Source organism: Carettochelys insculpta, chromosome 2 (assembly GCF_033958435.1).
Source record: "Carettochelys insculpta isolate YL-2023 chromosome 2, ASM3395843v1, whole genome shotgun sequence".
NCBI lineage: Eukaryota > Metazoa > Chordata > Testudines > Carettochelyidae > Carettochelys > Carettochelys insculpta.
This window is the reverse complement of record NC_134138.1, coordinates 113,840,679-113,862,457: the sequence shown is the minus strand read 5'-3', so window position 1 is coordinate 113,862,457 and position 21,779 is coordinate 113,840,679. Positions and strand designations below refer to the sequence as shown.

At 45.5% G+C, this 21,779-nt stretch overlaps 1 protein-coding gene across 8 annotated transcripts in view; it reads right to left on the bottom strand.

Annotated features, from left to right (window-relative positions):
* KCNG2 (potassium voltage-gated channel modifier subfamily G member 2) overlaps positions 1-21,779 on the bottom strand; it is a 79,196-nt gene that overhangs the window by 28,437 nt on the left and 28,980 nt on the right. For 3 of the 8 annotated variants that reach the window (XM_074987555.1, XM_074987562.1, XM_074987561.1), the window contains exon 2: positions 2,665-3,493. In XM_074987555.1, the coding sequence (XP_074843656.1) occupies positions 2,665-3,420 (756 nt within the window). In that variant the 5' untranslated portion in view covers positions 3,421-3,493. Of the gene's footprint in view, positions 1-2,664; positions 3,494-13,507; positions 14,857-15,135; positions 15,183-18,260; positions 18,389-21,779 lie in introns of those variants that run through there. The other 5 variants (XM_074987557.1, XM_074987558.1, XM_074987559.1 and 2 more) reach the window with 5 other exon arrangements.

Below are 21,779 nucleotides of genomic sequence, written 5' to 3'. Positions count from 1 at the left end.
GCCATCCAGACTGTTCTCCATGACTTCCCATTTGTCATCATTTCCTCTCCACCAAGCTGCATGTCATCTGAAAATTTTATCAGCAGTGATTTTATACTTATTTCCAGATCATTGATAAAAATGTTGACTAGCATAAGCCTAGTATCTCTTCCACAGAACCCCATTAGAAACATCCCCATTTAGCGAAGATGCTTGTTGAGACATGTCAGTTCCTTAAGCCATTTTATATGTGCTGTACTGATATTGTATTCTGCTAGTTTTACCAGGGAGAATGTTGTGTGGTATCTCAGTCAAATACCCTAGAAAAGTCAAGCATGCTACATCTATACGACAATACTGAAAACTCCATGGCCCCCCAGTAAATGTCTTTCAACCAGGTACCCTACTCTCTGGAACTGCTCTTCCTCATTGCAATAATGCAGGCTGATTCCTACCACGTGGCAGTGATATGACTTTTTACAACCTTTACTCATATCAGGTAACGAGGAACAGAAAACAGAGATCAATCTGTTACCTGCACTCCCCTGTATCACATCTTTATTGAGCACAAGGGAAGCAGTATTTCCTGTAGTTTAGGAATAAGGGACAGGCAGTGAAGGCTCTCAGGTTATATTGTCAACTCTGACAACTCATTACACCTTGGTAAAATCACTTAAGTGCTCCATACCTCAGTTCTCCCATCTGTTAAAATGAGCTAATATCTGCCTTTGACATGTGGTATGAGATGTTGGACTTACCAGGTACTTCAAAAGTTTTATAAGTGGGAGGACAGATAGAGGGAAAAGAAGCATGAAAGTCAGTTTGGGACTCCTTTCTTCCAAGATCCCCAATCTGTCCCTCTTTCCACAAGCCAGAAAAGCCTTCTTTATTCTAGACATAGTGCTCCCACTTGCCTTGATCTTGACACAGTGTTTCCTACTGGTCCTGTCAAGCCCTAACGTCAGTTCCAGCCTCGCTACAAGACTGGCCCTGATTGTTATTCCACAGACCGCTGTTAAGTGCAAACCCACTATATTTAACAGTAGCATGGAGAGAGCCTTCCAAGTATGCTTGGTACAACCTGAAATAATGTGCTGCAGAAACACCATCTCTAAATCTAGAGCACCCTGCAGTGGTTAATTATGTAAGGCCTTTTTAGTAGATTTTGTTTTAATTTGCCTGTTGTATTGAGTTTTTCAGTTCCACAAGCTATACCTAAAACGAAAGAAGGAAGGAAGCTCAGTTTTCTTGCAGCTGCTGGCTTCTGAAACTGTTTTGTATTCTTTAACTATCAGAACAAGATGGCTTTAGCTACCATCCTAAAACAGTCATGATAGGACATAAAAAAAACAAGTTAACTGTGACAAAACAACATTTAAAAAACAGGCCAGGTGTCATGTATGGTTTTATCCATATCATGAAGTATTATTGTTCCATGCGTCCAACTCTAAATCAGACACCTCTAGTGAACATGGCTACCTGATAATGTCCTGTGAATATCACACCAGTAGAGGATAGATTTTAATTGTCTACGAAATGTTCATAAAAACACAGCACAGGACACTCTGGAGCTTCCGGGGAGCTGAGGGCACTCAGCACACTGTAGGATGGGGCAATAGGAGAGTTAGTGGTTTCTGTAGACTTTTACCATAAGGAGCACTTTGTATGTTTACTTTGGAGGAGCCTGACTGGATGAAGCGCTGTTGTAACAGGTGAGTGATCATGTTTGTGTTAAATGCCAACTGGGCTGGAAAATAAGCACAAACATTAAGTGGCTTGTTTGGTTGTTAGTAAGATATCCATCCACTTTACACTGAAATCATACTGTAGAGGCAAGGGAACTTTTACAAAGCATCTTCCCCCACCCGCAACGCTCCATTGTCCCATTGGATCTTTTGTTTTCACACATTTCAGTGTAAAAACTAAAGGCAACATCCTGCAGTCTGCAAACAGAACTCTTGCTGACTTTAATGGGGCCAAGCCCAGGAATCTGGAATATCCCCATGAGTAAGAGACTGGGCCCTAAGGAACTGCACTGAAAATGAAGAATAAATAAAATTATTTTCAAAGGTGCAGGCCTGAGCTCCCCCAGGCATCAACTGGCACCATGGGAGCTCAGCACACTTGAAAACCAGCACACATGAGTACATGGTCTGTTTCACTTGTCCTCAGCCCTTTTGCTTCTCCTCTTTCTCCTCCAGGAGAACATTTTTTTCCACATAAGTTCCTGACAAAAAGAGTTGCAAATAATTTATAAAGGCAAAATATTTCAAGTACTTTTTAGGAAAAAGTGGAACTGACAATCGAGAGACAGACACAGCTAATAATCCAACATCAAAACTGTGAACCTGAATCAGGGCTTTGTATGATAAAGAGAGAAGAAAAAAATTGTTATTCTGTCATCTGTTCTGTGGCCTGGTCACATATGCCTCCTGGAAGGAAGTTCTGTGTTGGTATAAACTGGCACATTGCCACTGACAAAGCAACCGATTTTGATTGCCTCAGCTAGACTAACAATCAAATAATGGTCTCCTACAACAGACTGAATGCTTAATCATAAATACTGTAGACAGTATCTGAATGCCTTTGTCCTTGATCTTCCCAGATGAGACAAAACAGCTTAATCTGCGTGTCAGGCTATTGACAAAGCATAGTGTGAGAATTGCCACTGAAGGCTGCACTCACCCGATCTTCCTCTTCTCGGATATCTGGCATGGTGCTCATACAGAGGCTGACTGCAGTGATAGCAACAAAGGATACTGATACACAAGCAAAGACCTTCCCTGGGATCCCCGAGTGAGGGTTCTCCACCATATCCCTGAGCTTTCTCATGCAGAGACCTGAACGACTACTGTCCTTGAAGGCACACTGCGGAGTTTCACTAATCAGCATCTCCCTCTCATAAAGCCTTGCCTCTGCGGCCTCCTCCTCCTTCTGTCGTAATCTCTTCTTGCAGCACCACTCCAGGTGCTCCTCCTCTATTCCCCAATACACCAGCTCCTCTTGAAAGGAGAGGGCACACATCTCCCTTAGAAGCCTCAGCTTCCCAGCTGTCAGGAAAGTCATGATGGTCCTGAAGGCACAAGGGTTACGATCAAAAAAGAACTCATTGCAGCTGACATCGTAGTCGTCACAGATGTCCATGATCTCATCGTAGTTGCTGCACGATTTTAGTTTTCCAAGCCTGGTTAAAGGGCAGTTCTCCAGTGTGGTCCATGGAATCCTGTATTTGATACCACCTACATTGATGATCACATGCCTGGTTCGGTCTTCTAGGCGGGCCAAGCAGCACAAGTCTTCCCTAGGGTGGAGAAGCTTGGCTTTCTTGTAGAAAAATCCTTTCTTGGTCTGTACCTCGCAGAGGTTTTCCAAATTGTTGTAGGAATACGAGGTGAACTTGGGATCTGCGTTCCCAGTGAGCAATGCCATTTCCTGATACATTGGTTACATTCATGGAGGTATTCAGCCTACTCAGAGAAAGAGATCTGATAAAGTGGAGAGACAAGTGGCCAGTCTGCAAAAGGAAATTTAAAAAAAAAAAAAAAAAGGCAGTTAGGGCTCCAGTAAGGGAAAAAAAAATCCTCAAACAATATTTGCTCTGCAGTTTTTAAAATTCTGTTTGAATTTCAGGATGAGCATTTCAGGACCCTCTGTGCTTTTATCCCCTTACCTTGGGACCAAGAAGCACTCCTCACAACAATTATATGGAAAGCTGGCTGTATGCCTCTGGAGCCTACTAGGTAGCTCCAAGAAATAACCAACCAGGAGCATACATAATACATCATCATTGTGACCTGATCCTTTCTAGGAGGAGGAGTAATGCCCCCACCAAAAGACCCGAATATTTCATTAAAAATTTCTGCAGGAGGAAGGGATTTTTCATGTCAATCTTTTCACACTCTATCTTACTCATTCTGTAGGCCACAGACTGCCCAGTTGGCTTGCCAGAGGCCCAATAGCACCCTCCTGCTAGCTGTTTGCCTCAGCAGGAGCCACAGTAGGGTAACAAATTTTAATACAGCACTACTAGCAGTAGGTGCCTCATGGTACCACAGTTTCTCACTGAAAGTACACTGCGAAACAGGCTGCTATGGGAAACTTCCCGAGCCCAGAAGGAATACAAAAGAACAAAGTAGGGCATCTCACAGCAACTTGCTTCCTGTGAAACTGGTGCCTTATCTCATGGACTTTAGTGCAGCCGGGATTGCAAATACCATTACTGTCATAGTAAGGGTGCGCTGTCAATACAGCGTATGCTTTAAGGATGCAGCCTCGTTTGCTTTTTGTCAAATGGATAAAATATTCCCCGCCCCTATTCTAGGCATCATGTTTTTGTTTTATGCCTCACTTGTTATACAAGTCAGCATCTGAAAAGTAACGTACATCATTTTGTGGCAAAAATCCAGGATTTGCTTTCTTCCATCCAGCCTATCAGCATGATGACATATATAAAAAGACCGATATATTTCCATTATTCTTCTGAAGCTAATGGTGTTTGTCTGCAATTTTCTAGATGAATGAGAATTAAGCAGCAGCATGAGGTGCATGTAGATTATTGCACTCAGTTTGTACCGGTCTTTTCACGTCTAGCTCTCTGAACGACAAAAGAGGATACATTTCATAAAAATCCTGTTGATTAAATATCAACTTAATGAATTGGACAAACAGGTTTTTATTAAATTATTACTGGTAACTGGATAGCGGATTGGTCATACAATACAGAACTTTCCTTTTCTAGATGAGCAGGCAGAATCTCAGGCAATTTCTGAGAGCTTGTTTCCATTTAAAACACGATGGTGGGCCAGCTGCTCTGCAGCAACACTTTAGCGTAGATATGACCTACACCAGTGGTGTCCAACACGCTGCCTGCAGGCCAGAATCCAGCCTACGGAGCCTTTTTATCCAGCTCAGAGTCACCAGCGGCACCATTTTTAAAAGATGGCTGGGCAGCTCCGAGCCACATGTGGCTCTTTAAAGAGCCATTTGTGGCTGCTGCCCCTGCCACCTGACTCCTCCTCTGGCTCCCGTACAGTGTGACAGGGGCAGAGAGAAGTGGCAGGGGGTATGCACACCGGTGCCACGTGTGGGCTTTGAGCAATAAAATGCTTGGAACTGCAGGAGCACTGTGTACCACTCTATGCACACATCCCTCCCCAGCACTTAGAGGGAGAAGTGCATGGCGGTAGTGATGGTGGTGACAGCAGCAGCGGTGGCTCTGGTAAGTTGCCAGCATTGGGTTATAGCGGGGGAGGGCTGGCTCTGTAGGAGGGGCAGGGGGATTGGTTTAAAGCAGAGGGACTGGGGCTGCCTGGCTCTGGAGGAGGAGGGGAGGGGGAGATTGGGATGAAGTGGGGAGCTGGGGCTTTGTGGCTCTGGAGGACAGGAGATGAGGACTGAGTTAAAGTGGAGGGATGGGGCTGAAATTGTGGGTAAAGGGGGTACTTTATATAAAAAAAGTTGAGAAATACTGGAGTAGAACTCAATTTAATTGGTTTGATGGTCAGCAGGAGAGATCCGGCCATAAAACCAATTAAATGGAGTCCTATTGTTTCAGTGAGGCAGGGTGCTAGGAGCTGCCCCGATGCAATGTTCGTGGGGGGAAGTAGGGCGACTGGTGAGGAGCTGCACAGCTGTGGTGGAGACAGCCCAGCGAAAAAGCCGGGGGCGGGGGGTGGCAGCACACAGAGCTTCTGCGTAAGTTAATTCTGGGTTGGGGGGTGGTTTGGGGCAGCGAGGAGTTTAAGTCAGGGGGCGGGGAGGGAGGTGGTTTAGTGCTGTTTTGTGCTCAGCCCCCAAAACATGTAAAAAAATTGCCATGTAGCCCCCCGATGAAAAAAGGCTGGATGCCCCAATCTACGCTGATGAGAGGTATTCCCCTATTGGCGTAGGTAATCAACTTCTCAAGTGCTGTTTAAACAGAAATATAGGTCAGCTTAACTATACCACTCACAGGCATAATTTTTTCACACCATCAAGCAACGTGCAGTAAAAGCTTGGTTATATGGGATTCAAGATAACTGGCACATTTGGTTAACCGGCCTGCTGCGGGGCTGGCTGACCAGAAGAGGGGCTAGCTCTCCAGCCACTGGTGGTGGCAGTGGGACTGGGAGCTGTCTCTCAGCCAGTGGCAGCAGGGCCATCAGCCCTGCCCAAATGTCTGGCACATTTGATTATTTGGCACCCCCCGTTCCCCAGGGGTGCTGGATAATAGAGCTTTTACTGTAGTTGCATCGGCCTAATTTTCTAGTGCAGACCAGACCTGAAAGTTAGATTGACAGCTGGAATGAGTTTGCTGGTCACCTCTCTGTCAGGCAGCCATCCACATAATAAAACCCATCATTACAAATGTCACCAATTGGTATCTTTTTTTAGAAGTGTCACTACAGAGCCAAATTACTGAACAACTGAATTATTCTGCCTGAGACCCCTTAGATATGATCCCTCTGGATCACGGCTGAGACATGTTGATGGAACAGCAGAGAGAAGCTTGCACCCCTGCTTTCCCTGTCCAGTAGATAAACATAGCCAGGCCAGCACGATGCATCATTCAGGCCTGCCATTCTGGCACCCTTCCTGAGTGGTAAGCTCACTCTGGAATGACTACTGCTGACTTATATGCATGGAATGCAGCATGACCTACGCTGAAAGATAAAGGGTGTTTCAAAATTACATGGGTCTTAAAATACTCCTAGCGTGTTGATGTTGTCTGAACAACTCACAGGCCTTCTTCAGTGAAGCTGCAGTCTAAGTGACGCTAAAATCCAAACACTTTTAGAAACAAAGTTACAGCATCAGCCAACTGGCATTACTTATTTCATGGAAACCCAGGGTAAAGATGGTTCTGGGGGCATCAGAACATCTATCCTCTGGCCGGCTCAATATGAGCTTCTCCAAATGAAGTTTTCTGAAATTTTACATCATTTTGCACTAGTCACACTAGGCAGAATAAATAGGACGACCACATCTCCCTGACCGAAACATGGGACAGGGAGATATGGAGGAGATGGGTGGGTCCTCCAAGCTCCAGGGAGCCAAGAAAGAGACGGCGGCCCATGGCCATCCCCCAGAGCCCCGGGGAAGCAGCAGCTCCCCAGCATTCCCTGAGCCCTGGGGACGTGGCAGGTGCCCACACGCCCCCTGCTTCCCCAAGGCTCAGGAAAGTGTGGGGGGATGGCCCAAATACGGGACAATTAATCCCTTTTAAAAAGTAAGTCGTGATGCCTTTTTGGCGTCCCAAATATGGGACCATCCTGCCCAATACGGGATGGATGGTCACCCTAAGAATAAATCTAAGTGCCATAGTGATTACATCATTGCACAATTGGCCCATAGAAAGTGGATATAAACCAGAAGGCCCCCTACAGAAGCTAGTGAAATGGCCCAGGCTAAAATGGATGGGAATACAGAATGCATTTTCATGACAACGCTACAGATGTGTATTGATTACATACCTCTGGCTGCACGACAGCATATCATGTGTCAGACTGAGTGGCAAACAGGTTGGAATTTTGTGACAGCTGCCCAACTAAGCATTTTTGCCATTGGAGTAGGGGGCGCAGCTGCCTCCTATGGCAGCTGTCTGCCTCCCTGGCATGACTGTGAGAGAGCGCATGAAGGAAAGGAAGGGCAAATTGCAATGCTGTTCTCTAGATTCCATAAATTAACAGAGAGGTAGCCATGTGAGTCTGTACTCTAACAAACAAAGCAGCAGAAATGTAGGACTTTAAAGGCTAAGAAAATGATTTATTTGGTGATGAGCTTTCGTGGGACAGACCCACTTCTTCAGTCGATCTAGATCATTGATCCGACGTAAGTGGGTCTGTCCCACAAAAGCTCATCACCAAATAAATCATTTTGTTAATCATAAATTAATGCTGCCCTGCAGCTGCGTCAGCTTGAAAGTTATGGAACTGAGGCCAGCGGTCCCCTTATACTTTGCAGCTCTTTAAGCAGGGATGAATCTGGCCCTGGGTGTGGTGTTTGTTATTCCAAAACGCAGCGCAAGGAACGTTTCAAAAAAAATTTTACTATGGGCTGATCGCACACTGGAAGTGGGGGAAGCAATGGATCATTTCCATTAAACAAAAAGCTCTGCAACCCCGAGAGAAAACATTTTTCTGACATATACGAGGACAGGAATTGCAGGTTGTACGATCTGCCCCCTGCTGGTGTCTTGTTTTAAATGTTTCTTATGCAGCAAAGACGATGTAAACCTGTAACATCTGACCACGGCTTCGTAAGGTTTGTAAGGACTATTTCAACAAGTGATGTAATCTTCTGAAGATTATGGGTATTCTGCCACCCACACCTACTGCCGCACGCCCCTCAACGCACACATGCATACTTCACCACCCACTCTCGTAGCAGCTACCATCTTTCATCAGGGCCGTTTGGCGTTGCACAAGGGCCTACTAGTCTAAATTTGTCTCAAAACTGGGATGAATGTCCTCACTCCATCTGCTGTTGTAAGTTATGAGGTACTTTTTTTTGGTACTTTGCTACAGAAGACTATGGAGCTTTTTAGTAATTAGAGTTTCAAATGTCTCTCCTGGAACTGAATACATCCTGACAGAGCACAGGTTATTGTGACATGATTGGAAGACACAGACACAAAACATGCATTAGGTTGAATGCAAACCATGCTCTCTGGAGTCAAAGGGGAGTTCAGGCGATGCAGCCATGTTGAAGTGCTCCACCCCTTTGGGTGAGCAGACAAGCTGGAAAGTGACATTACTGACTGGTACAAAGCCAGTTCCTATGTCTCATCATCCTAACAGTTATAATTCATATAATATAGAAACAGGCTCGTGGATAGCAAAACTTATAAACCCAATTCGAAAATAATCTTTGATGGTCTTGCCATTAGGGCATGAGATTGAGACTCAGTCGATCTGGATTCGGTTCCAGTCATTATCCCTTCTATTGTAATAGCACCTAGAAATTCAGGATGAGAGGTGCATTTACTTCCTTGTTTTGTCAACTTTACATCTAATCACATTTTCAAGAAGAAAGGCTTTTCAAAGCTCAAGCAGAGTGAAAAGATTGTAACTAACAACAAACAACACAGAACACAAGGGAAAGGGAAAATATATTAGCATTACTGAAACTAGTTTCTGTAGAATTCCAAAAGCGTGATTTTCTTTGTCCACAGAAGCTGAAACTTGTCTCTACTGCAATGTATGACATGAGTATCAAGAGAAAAATCAGGGCATACATGAACTACTCAGCGACAGTCTTAGCTACCTGGAAAAAAGAACAAACTACTCACTGATCTATTATCTTTCTTTGATTAGCTGCTTTGTGCCCTAAATGTAAAAGTTTAACAATGTCAGAATTGTTTTTCCCCCTCCATTGGGGCGGGGGGGTGGAAGAATGGTCAGTTTATATTTTAAAAATAAACTTGTTCTCAAATTCTGAAAAGACTTTTTTCAAAGCTGGATTCCAGGACAGAAATACAGCACTGAATTCCCACCACACTATACTATGAGCTGAAGCAATTCAATTTGTTAAATGAGCTAAGCAAATTAACCTGACTCAAATGCTGTAATTATTTACACTTGTGACTATAGCTGTTTGTGTCTATTAGGAGATAGTGAGTCATCTGCTCCTATTGCATTGGTTGGAGCCATATAGTTATATTATTTATCATATGTAATCATAAGAGATTGAAGTTTTCATCCAACTAAGTATCTAAAAATATGATCTCTTAATGGAACCTCCATAATACTGAGGCCCCTGTTTAAGCAACTCTTCAGGCTTTTCTCCTTCCTTTTTACTCCTCTCTATGCCCTGAACTCTATGCCTTTCATCGCAAAGTAATATTATTTGCTAGCTTCTACAGTATAGTAGGTGTAGATGGTGGCTTCCAGACAAATAGCACAAAGAGCTGCCAGACCTTGCTCCTAAGAGTAAGTTTGGCTTGTGCTGTGGGTATATGTATAGCACAGGGCAGCAACCTTCAGAACTCAGAGCATCAGGGTAATCTGCTGGTTGGTTGCAGGACATTTTACTTATGTTGGCATGGGCTGTAGGCACCTGCTTGCTGCCACTTCCTAGAACTCCCATTGGCCAGGAAGGGTGAACAATGGCCACTGGGCACTGCAGGCGATGATGCTTGCAGACAGTCACAGAATCATAGAAGACTAGAACTGGAAGGGACTTCAAGAGATCTCTAAGTCCAGTCCCCGACCCTCACGGCAGGACCACGCACTGTCCAAACCATCCCGGCTGGATGTCTGTCTAACCTGCTCTTAAATATCTCCAGTGATGGAGATTCCACAACCTCCCAAGGCAATTTATTCCAGTGGTTAACTACCCTGACAGTCAGGAAGGATTTCCTAATGTCCAAAGTAAACAAGGCTGGGGCTGCAGCTGGAGGCAGGTCTATGGCCAGAAGTGGAGTAGCTGCCAGGACCAAGGCTAGGGGTAGGGTGACTTAATCGCACAAAATCAAACATCCTTACCCCACTCCTGCTACACCTCTTCTCCAGGTCCCACCTCCACTCCCAGTCAAAGTAAACAAAAATGTCTCTTGGCCCACCAGCATATTATCCTGACGGTCGACGTGCTGAAGGTTGCCAGCCCATGCACCACACAGATGCAGCAAATGAAGGCGTAACTGTAGCCAAGGCAAGCACACACTTTACCTGAATTGGGAGCTCAGCCATGGGCAAGTGGATAAAAGTTTACAAAATGTTCCAGTCACGTAAGATTGATCGTGATGGGGAAAGTGCCAAAGGGAGACAAAGGCTGAATTAGTCTAATAAAAAAAAAATCCTTCTGATATAATTCAAAGACTATGTTAGGATCATGCAAGGTAAACAAAAGAACGGTGGCACCAGAAATCAATGAACCTAAATGTATCTTGGAAACTAGGCCTAATTACCGGACAAAAGAAAAAGCTAGTCCACCCATCTCTCCTTTTTGTGATTTCTAAAAATAAAAGACCTTTGGGGAAAATAAGTGCAGATGAGGCAAGGGGAGACAACTGCTGTCTGAAAAAAGAGAGGAAGGAGCGAATGTCATCAGTATTGCTGCTACCCACACCATAGCAGAGAACCTCAGGATCTGCCCTAAGATTGGTATACCTTTGTTCTAATTCTGAGCTCAGGTCTTGACTAGCCCAGCCCAGAGATGGGGAACCTACTTGATAGCACCATTTCTGTTGGTTCTATCTGATGACCACCATCTAGAATACAGGACTTTGTCACTCCCCTGCCCCCACTGTGTTCTCCTTCACTGGTATTTCTACACTTCTCTATCCCTTTCCTCTTTACCTTCAGTCCAATAACAGTCTGGTTTCGCCAGTCTGGACTGTGTATTTTGCAACACAACTGTAACCTTGAGACCAGATAGACAACTCAAAACAATGCTTTAAATGGACTGATGGTAGTACATGTTTGCCAAGTCTCTGAGTAGCTGATAAGACCCTGTGCCAGTAAGTAAAGCCTGGGGGACATTCACAGAGCAATAAAAAAAAATTACGAAAACATTGAGTAGCACCTCAGTAAATAAGCTCTGGAAATAGAATGCAGGAATCCTAGTTTCAAGACATGTTTTCAAACCAGAAGATATTCTAGACTTGTTTGTGGTATATGTACTCCATTTTTAAAATTAATAAAGTTTCTTTGTCTGGATGGAAAGATATTGTCTTTAAGGTCCATTCTGTATAATTTGCAAGTTCCTGTATACTTTTAGCATAACAGACCTACATTCTGCAGCATTTCAGATGTGATGGACTTTAGCAGTGTAATGTAAACTTAACTGATTGTATTTTACCAAATTAAATATGAAAACCAATAATGAAATCACTGCAATATATTCTGAGTATTTGTTTAGATATTAAATTCAGAACACCTTTGAAGTTTTACTCACTTTTATGCCAAATCCATGTACTGTCAATTTTGAATGCGTCTCAGATTTTTGTGCTGACAACACCCACCTGCACTGTGGAAGCTGACGGGGAAAGCTGGAGGTTTTTGACTTCTGGTAAGAGCAGCTGGCCATTTCTAACCCGATAAGGCATGGGACAGTGCCCCCTCCCACCAACTTTTTAGAGTTATTTTCCCACCCAAGAGCCAAGGCCGGGTGTGGAGCTGCAGCTCCCAAGGGACAGGAAGTGGAGACACAAACAGGAGTTGGGTGCTGAGACAGGAGCTGCAGCTGTGGGCAGAAACAGAGCAGCAGCGTGGACCAAGGCTGGGGGTGGGGTGGCCAACTTTAATTGCACAAAACCAAACACTCTTACCCCACTCCTGCTCCACCCCCTTTTCCAGACTCACCCCGTTGCCACAGCTCGCTCACTCCCACCCTGTCTGTCACTTGCTCTCCCCCACCCTCATTCACTTTCACTCAGTGGGAAGGAGGGGTGGGAATGCGGGAGGTGGTACAGGTTCCAGCTGGGGGAGCAGGCTCTGGGGAGGGGCCGTGGATGAGAAGTTTGGGTCGCAGAAAGGGACTCAGGGCTGGAGCAAGGGCTTCTGGTGTGGGAGGGGGAGCAGGCTCTGGGAGGGAATTTGGATGGGGAGGGGGCTCAGGGCTGGCACATGTTCTGGGGAGTGGGAGGGAGTTTGGGGTGAAGGATCCCACTAGGTGGTGGTTACCTCGGGCAGCTTCCAGAAGTGGAGGTTCCTATGCCCAGGGGCAGCCACGGGTGATCTGCACGCTGCCCTCACCCACTGCCGCTGCCCCCTGCAGCTCCCATTGGCTGCAGTTCTCAGCCAACAGGAACTGCAAAGCCATCACTCGGTGTGGGGGCAGCGCATAGAGCCCTCATGGATGTCCCAGACATGCCATCCACTTTTGGGAGCCACAGAAAGCCAGGTCAGGCAGGCAGCCTGCCTTAGCTCCATGACACTACCGATCAGACTTCTAGCAACCTAATCAGTGGTACTGACCAGAGCCAGCTGGGTCCCTGTTTCACTGGGCATTGAATGCCTGACAGCCCTAGCTGGGGAGGGGCTGTGGCCAGGCAGTGTTTGGAGCTGTCTGTCAGGGCCATGGCCAGGTACAGAGCTGTGGCCAGGCCACAGCTGGTCTGGGTTCCACCCCATCCTACCCATTCCTCTGTGCCAACCCAACTGGGGCATGCCCCATAGTTGGGGACCACCAGCATAGGTGGTGGCTTGGATTTTTGTTATGCAGCAGGTAGATGATTTTGGCCCCTGTGAGAAATGGCTACACCCCTCCACCGTCATGGAAATGAGCTGACACTTTTTGGGGCTCTTTTACTTCCTGAAACCAGCAACAGCTGTTCTACTTCCCCATGCCCAATATCCAGTCCTGCCTCACACACGGATTAAGTACATTCCCTAAACATGTTTCCTAACATGATGAGCTGGTAATGTTGATATTTAAGCTGACATAATTAAGCTTCTCTGTTAACAACCAGCTGAGACCATGAGGACGCTTAACACCTCTTTCAGGCTGTTTCCAAAGCAAGACAGACAATATGTCAACAATATTGAGCAGGTTAATATTTAAGTCCATCAGCAGCCCAACCCTTTAAATGAACATATCTGTACAATACCATAGTGAAGAGCGGGTTCTGCGGCAAATTCAGTGTCCTTGGAATCATATAGAACTTGGCTTCATAATTATTTGTAGAATCGTAAGAGAGAGGTAGTCGTATTAGTCTGCATCTTCACAAAACAAACCAGCAGTCACGTAACACTTCAAAGACTAACAAATGATTTCTTAGGTAAGGCACTTTTGTGGGACACACCCACTTCAGATTAATCATAATTATAAATCATTTTGTTAGTCTTTAAAGTGCTACATGACTGCTGGTTTGTTTAATTATTTGTAGTGTTTTCTATTATTCCCCCTAAGACTTTGCAAACAGCACGTACTTCAACAGGAACAAGTCTAGAAGCGAGGTTCAGCAGAATTAATAATTTGTGTAACAAGTGAAAACAGTTCACTAATATTTGGCTGTAGAATGTCAGTAGGGAAGAGGATATGAAAACAGACTCCAGGTTGGCATTTTGTGACCAGCACCCCATCACTAGAAAATCAGAGATGCTGGATTCTAATAACCACACACTGTACCCTGCTTGCTGCGATTGCTGACCCGGTTCAATCGGGACGCTTGTATAAGGAGAGTTAATGGGACAAGGGAGGGAGCTACAAAATAAATTTCAAAGCTCAAGAAGGAACCCAGGCCTTTGGTAATAATACTGAGGCTTAGCACAGCTTTCTCTGTTACTGAGGCTTGTTATGCATTACCTGAATGTTTTTACACATAATTTACAAGGTTGCCCCATGAAAGGTTCAAGCCTTTTGTGTGACATACGTTCTTTTTAGAGCTCTTTCAGTTTCTGCCACATTGCCTGCACTTCCCTCTCTCAAATGTCAGCACATATACAGAAATGTCAGGATAAAATACAGTTACAAAGTTCACTTTATAACACCTCTGCTACTGACAGGTTTTTGTTGCTGAACTGTTACCTCCATGCTGCATAATGACACACTGGTCCTAAAGCGTACATTGTTTGCAAGTGCTATCAACAGTAAATCACAGTTTCATGCAGCAGTGTTGTAACTTAGTCCCAATCATCATGTCAGTTCCCAATCTCTCAGTCATGCTCTGAGCATGTTAGGTCCTCGCCCCCATGCTGTAATTTCCTAAATGGTATTCTAATCAGGAAAACAATCTGGGCTTTCAAGCTTGCTTTATTTAATAGTCCATGGAGAACTTCTTTCTGACGAGAAGGTGCCGAGAGTCACGTTTTATGAGGCATAATTTATGCTTTTAACATAGAAGGTTTGAGATGCTTAAATCTAAGGGCTCTGTTCAAACTGAGCTCACATTGGTAGCACTGAAGAGCACTAGAGGTTGCTCCGTGGTTTGAGTGGGGACTTCTTTCCTTTCTGCATCTGCCGAAAGACAATTTAGACAGTATTTAGGATTAGCGTACACTTAAAACATTTGGTTGAAAACACCACGCCAGGCCAGCCTGTGGAAAAAAGCCACACCCCTGTTCAGACCCAGTCCCCAGTGTAGACATAACTATGTTGACAGAAGCAAGCTTCTGTCAAACGTAGTCATCCTTGTTCAGGAAGGCAGTAGTCAGTCCTACACTGACAGAAAACCCCTTTCCCTGGGTGAGGGCTAGGCCTGCACTAGTTGTGTTATGCTAGGACAACTACACCCACCTAGGTAAAATGAAGTAGTCTCCTTCCGCTGAGGCCTTCCCTGAGGTGGAGGTACAGACTTTCCCATTCAATCAGGCTGCTATTGCAGCAACACCGGAGCCCACTCCCCACGCCAAATCCAGACCACCACATGAATTTAAATGAATCGCAAAATCTTTTCATCATCATTGTTTGTGCAGCCTGGAAAAAAAATGTTCCTCTAGGATTTATACTTTGAGCAAGAAATTTGGACCTTGACAAAACAATTACTCATTACCTCAGAGGAGTCTGGCAGTCAGCCAGGGAAGGGAATGTAAAGCAGCTGCACTGTCAGCCACAGAGTGGTGATAAGGCTAATCTGGGATGAAGATTCACACATCCTTCCCAAAGACAAGTGGAGCAGAGGGAGAATGGTACCAAGAAAGGGAATAGGGAAGTGTCATTTTTTCCTTTACAGACCATGATCAAGCAGGGTCCCTAATCGGCAGCAGGTTTAATGCAAAAAAGGAAGTATTTCTTCACACAATCCCCACCCAACCTATGAAACACAGTGACAGCGGAGGACATCCACACCACTCAGGCCAGCAGGCTCGTGGCTCCTCCAGCAGCAGGAAGACCTGTGTGTGGAGTAGTGGGGAGGGATGTGGGCTTTGGCCTCCTGCCATGGAGGCTGGGCCCTCAAGGGGCTAGCCTGCCTGAAGGAGTGGTCTGCTCATTGCATGTGCCTTTTGGCATGGCAACCCTCCTAGGGCCACTTTTTATTTTCCCCTCCCTGGAACAGCTTAGCCTAAGGTTTACTCCTGCTAGCGAGTCCAAATAAAGAAAACAGAGGGGATTACCAGCCTTCAGGGGCCACTCGCAGAGGATGGCGATGCCCCCTCAGATTGCTTCTGGATGTGGATCCTCAGGGCCCCTTTTGGGACAGTTGCATTGGAGACTTCAGTGATCCCTCTGTTCTCTTCCAGGGCTACCCTCCCCCGCAAATGAGCCGTTTCCTGGTCGTTTAATCCCACCCATCACAGGGATCATTTGCTGCATCTGTGGTAAGGCAGGGCAGGGGTCTGTCTGGATGCAATGGAATCCCATAGTCCCCTGTTGCCCAGTGAGAGGTTGGTATACCCCATCACACCTCAGTTTTATTTATCCTAACAATATCATTATTTTATTCTGTTTTCTTACTAACAAGCAATTTTGATTATTAACTTTAACAAGCCATGGAAGAAATGTACATGCTCACCTTCACGCAAAATTCACAAACATAATATTTCATAAAATCCATTTCCTTTCCCTTACAAGAGAGTAAATACAGACATCACTATCTAAAAACTGAGTAAAGAGCTGTGAGTAAGTAGACAATAACTACTTAATGAGTGCATTTGAGGGGAAACCACGTAACTTGACTTGTACAGCATAATTCCTATTGCATTATTTATTTTATACTTTTAAAATGACCTCATTTTGTTTGATGTGTTTTGCAATCTCAAGTGTCTTACTCTTCTGTGGGACCATTTAGATTAGCTTTTTCCAGAGCAGCCAACGCTTAGATAAGACTGCAATTCTTGCAAGGTGCTGAGAGCCCTTACATTCCACTGAATTATGCCATATAGCTGGTACCCTTGACTTTGTGATGTTGGGATCAGATAGTGCAGGAGAAAACGTCCATCTGACAAAACAGCCCAGCATGAAAACCTGCCAAAATTGTATAATTCACTTAACTCATACTGTGAATTTCTGCATTGGTGGAGTGCTTACATTTTCCTATCTGAATATGAAAGCTGCATGATTTGGAAGGGAAAATGTGTGAAATAAATATGGGCACTGAGTAAATGCAGATGGTTTACAGTCACATAGAAAAAGTGGGACAGAAAGACCCCTTAGCTTAACTCTAGTAGTCAGCTAAGGAATGTAAATTGCAATATTTCAGATAAAATAGGAGAAGCAGCTCAGCTCACTTGGAGATTTTATACTTACACAGACTATCGATATTACAAATGGACTAATAAGTAAGGAAGAAATACATAACTTCTGAAACACTGGGAGGATCAGAAGCAATTAACTGAATAGGGGCAAATATGGAAAAGACTAAGATATTGACCAGAATAGCTACATCCTTACCCTTAAAGCCCAATCCAGCTGAGTACAGAGCATACAGAAGACAGTGAGCACTGTACATGCTGAGCATCTTGAAGAATGTGCCCTGAATCTCACAGAATCATTCCTCTATTGTGCAACATGACCAGAGGGAACCACTGCAACAATCTATTTAATGGTACTTCCACTGGCCCCGGCTGGAAAAAAAAAAAAAACTCTCTCTCTCACTCAGGCCCAGATAGTTGCTGGAGAGGCTGTGGTCTGACGTTCCTTTGAACATGCAGAATAGGTTGGGGGATCATGTACACAAGGTAATAAGAGTTCTAAGCCAAGGTGAGCATTTAGTACATTAGGTCAATGGGACAGCAAGAGTTACTGCTGGGATTTTTTTTTAAATGGAGCCAAAGAGAGTCAGGCTCCCAACTCAGAAAAGTTTTCAACAAGGTCCCAGATTTTCAAAAGGTATGTAGGTGCCTATCGCCTATTAAATCAATGGGAGTTAGGTGACTAAATACCTTTGAGGATCTGGGCCTATATGCAAACATTTGCTGCTAAAGTCTGCAGATGATCCAGGGCTTGATAGGATAATAAACAATGAGCAGGACAGGGTATTGTGTTGATATAATCTGACTCTTGTTTAAATGGCCACCACCCAACAAAATACCCTGAATACCGGCAAGCGCAGGGTAATACATTTCAGAACCAAAACCATAGGCTATCCTTCCAGGCTGGCGGACTCTTGGACAGCAGTGACTCAGAAAAGTACATTTAGGGACATCACAGATAATCATCTTAGCATGAGCTCTCAGTGCAGTGCCGTGGCAAAGAGAGCCAACATGGTCCTTGGACACAAAAATGAGAACAACAAATAGAAGCAGGGAAGTGATCTTGTCTTTCTGTATAGCATGGTAAGGGCCCTGCTAAAATACTGTGGCCAGTTTTGGGGCCCACACTTCAGAAGGATGAGGAAAAGTGTAAAAAGGAGAGCCAAAAGAATGATCCAGGACTTGGAAAACAAGCCTGATTACGGGAGTCTAAAGGAGCGGAACACACACCTCTTATCGAAGAGCAGGCTAAGAGCTGACTTGATCACCATGTCTACGTATTTACACATGGAAAAGGCATCTGATCATCAGGGGAGACTCTTCAATCTTCCTGGCAAAGGCAAAACAAGAGTCCATGGCTGGAAGTTAAAAGTGGACAAATTCAACCTAGCAGTGAGGATAATCACCTACTGGAGTAGTTTACTGGTGGAGGGAACAAACTAACTAGTGCTACTAGCTAGAGACAGGATGGCTGTTGGGGTGGACCAGTGCGCTCATGTGGTACAGAGAAGCCCCTGTTTTAGGTAGCTGGTTGGTGCTTCTTGCTTGATGTGGAGTTAGCAAAGAATTTCCTCTCCACCCCTCGCCCCCACCCTCACAGCTCAGCAGGGACCTCGAGTGTTTCTCACCTTCCACTGCAGCATGAGGTGTGGCTCACCTGAGGGGTGGGATGGGGGAATCATCTGGCTGTCACACATCTAATCAGGTCCCTGCCATTGCAGGGGCACTGAGTCCTGGAGACCTGTCAGTCCCTCCTGTTCTCTGCCTGTAGCATGAAGCAGTTCAGCTTCCTGAGGAATGACAAGTCAAGGACAACTGACGGCTATTTAATATTAGCAATGTAGCCTATTGTTGGTCACTCTGTTAGACCATACCATGAATATGCAGCTAACACACACCATTTTGCAGCCACCGTCATACAACACAGACAGACAGATATCATCTACATTAGGAAAACTTCTGTTACACATTCAGTGTGGTGTTGAACGCCCTCACTCCGTTTGCATGTAAATCTTGGGAGGATTTGCAGCTATAAAGTATTCTGCACACAAAGGGCCAATTACTGTCTCCACCTCACTGGGTGATATCAGCTCTGTGTAGCCACGCTGGACAGCAGAGGCGAGCCATCTTTTTTCTATCTGGGCCATTGACCCACAGGAAAAAAAAAAAGTCAAGCGTCACTCACAGCCCTTCGTGGGTGAGGGGGCAGAAGCTTGGGCTTCCCCTAAGCTCCAAGGTGGGGCCAGAAATGAGGGGTTCAGGGTGTGGCAGGGGGCTCTAGGATGGGGCAGGGGGTTCAAGTGTGGGAGGAGGTCAGGGTCCAGGCTCGGAGCTCTGGGGTGGGGCTTGGAAAGAGGGGTTTGGAGTGCACGAGAGGGCTCCAGGATGGAGGGGACAAGGCGGCTTGGAATATGGGTGGAGGTGTGAGCTCTGGAGTGGGGCTGGGCATGGGACCTGGGCTTGGGGTGCAGCTCCAGGAAGGAGTCTGAGTGTGGTGTAAGGCCTGTGAGGAACTAAGGGTGCAAGAGGAGGTTCCAACCGAGAGTACGGGGTGGTGCAGGCTCTGGCCGGGTGGTGCTTACCCCAGGTGGCTCCCAACCAGTGGTACACTAGGGCCTTGGCAGGCTCCCTGCCTGCCCTGTGTCCCCTAGAAGTGGGCACCATATTTGGCAACTACGTGGAGGGGCCAGATGGATCTGTGCAATGTACCTTGACTGTGTGCTCAGGTTTTTGACCCTGCAGATCCCATTGGCCATATTTCCCAGTCAATGGGAGATGTGGAGCCAGTGTGCAGAGCTTCCTTGATCTCCCCGCTACCGTAGGGTCAGAGCTTCTACTCCTGCCCATTGGGGGATGCACTAAGGCTCAGGGGACCAGATCCAGCCCACGGCTTCATTTCACCTGGTCCACACATTCCGCACCCCTGCTGTCCAAGATGATGAGGTGGCTAGATAGAAGTCTCCCTGAACTCTGTCTCACTAGGACAGTTTGAGGCAGGCCAAGAGTGTGGCAGAAAGAAAGACGACCTGTTTTCCATCCCACTCCATGAATCTGAGTGAAAATCCACCTGTGACCAATCAAGCTATTTCAGCTAGATGCAGGGGAGAAGATTTTATACAAAACTATGGGAAACTCCTGTACTGTCCTAGGATGTCAAAGAAAATAATGAAAAACACAATCAGGGTCAGTCCAACCTAGAGGGCTGCAGGGATATGATCAGGCAGGGTTTAATGAAGGAAGGAGGCATGGACAGGAATGAGCGGCAAGGCTATATCACTTCCTGTTTCTACAGAGTTGCTCTGGGAGAAAAAAACCCAGAAAATAAATTTACTGATGGAATGTTCCCCTGAATTCTCCAGGAATCATGCAGCTGCTAACACCCAATATCTGAATGTTGACCACTTACTCAAATGGCTTTTTCTCTGTTACGTTAAGTAGTGTTCTGGAATACAGATCACCTCACTGTCCAAATACTGCTCTTATCTCTCCATGCTCTGCTGGTGCCAGGTCATTCTTTATATCATCTCAGAGGTTACTGTTGTCTTACCACAGCTGAACTGGTCTCCTCCTTTGCCAGAGCATAAAGAAAGCACCTTCTTCTTCTGTACCATCCTCCAATCTATCACCATCCTCATGTATTTAAACAACCAGAGCAGATGAACTGTCTGCGTCTATTGTCTGACACGTTCTGCTCTGCATCCTGAAAAGCTGCTCTGTTCTCCTTGGGTCATTCTATTACAGCAATAGACTTCCTCTTCGTACAACCCCTCCTTCAAAAACAACTTCTCAGGAGGTTACAGTCCCTTCTCCTCACTATCAACCACCATTTCCTGACCACCTTTTTTCATTTTTCCCCCTTCTGCTCAAGGCAGTAGGTCCCTGGAAAGATGACCTGACTCCCTGGAGATCAGACAGCAATACAGCTACTGCAGCTTTTTACTAAGGATGCTTCTTTCCTGGATTCTGTAAATCCTTCTGCTTTTCATCCTCCCTTTAGTTTCCTTATATTCCTCTGACTTGCCATAACTTGCAGCTTTTTTCTAGTTTTCCACTTTCTTGCCTTCACTATTGCTTCCAGTCACACCCTTGAAATGGGCAGCAATTACAGAAAGAAACCACTTTGCATATGGGGAAAGGCATTTACCACTGAACTCCTCCTCCCCACTTATCGCCACACACTTTGATTTCCTGCAGATAGATTCCATAATGGCTGCAAGAAATTCATCCCTTCCTCCTTTCCATGTTTTCCCAAGATGGCAGATGTGGGCATTGAGGGGGAGGCAAAGTCACCACTCCTCAGGAGCAAGTTTCACACAGGTTCTACAGTGGTCAGCGGGGACAGCACAGCTAGTTGGGAAAGCCAAGATGTTTCTGAGTGTAGTAGGGTAAGCTGTGGTATTAGAAAAAACAAATCAAAATGACCAAATTCACAGGCTGAGTCTCAAGGTTAGCCTCCTTAAAAAGAACCAGGCCGGTGAGAGGGAGGGAAGTGATGTCAGAGTCCCTACTCCAGTGCCGCGCCCCCCACTCCCAGGATCTTGCCTGTGTGGTGCTAATCTCCCCTAGGCTAGTTACATCAGCTTTAGAGAATAATTTACATTGGCACCTTAGGAGGGTATTTGGCCCAATTCACGTAAATGGAGTGCCACACTGAGTGTGGTTAATAAATGTCCAAACTGTCCAGGCACAGGAACACCTTTAGTCAAGCAACCCAGTATTATTTCCTTCTTACAGCCTTTTAAAAGTGTG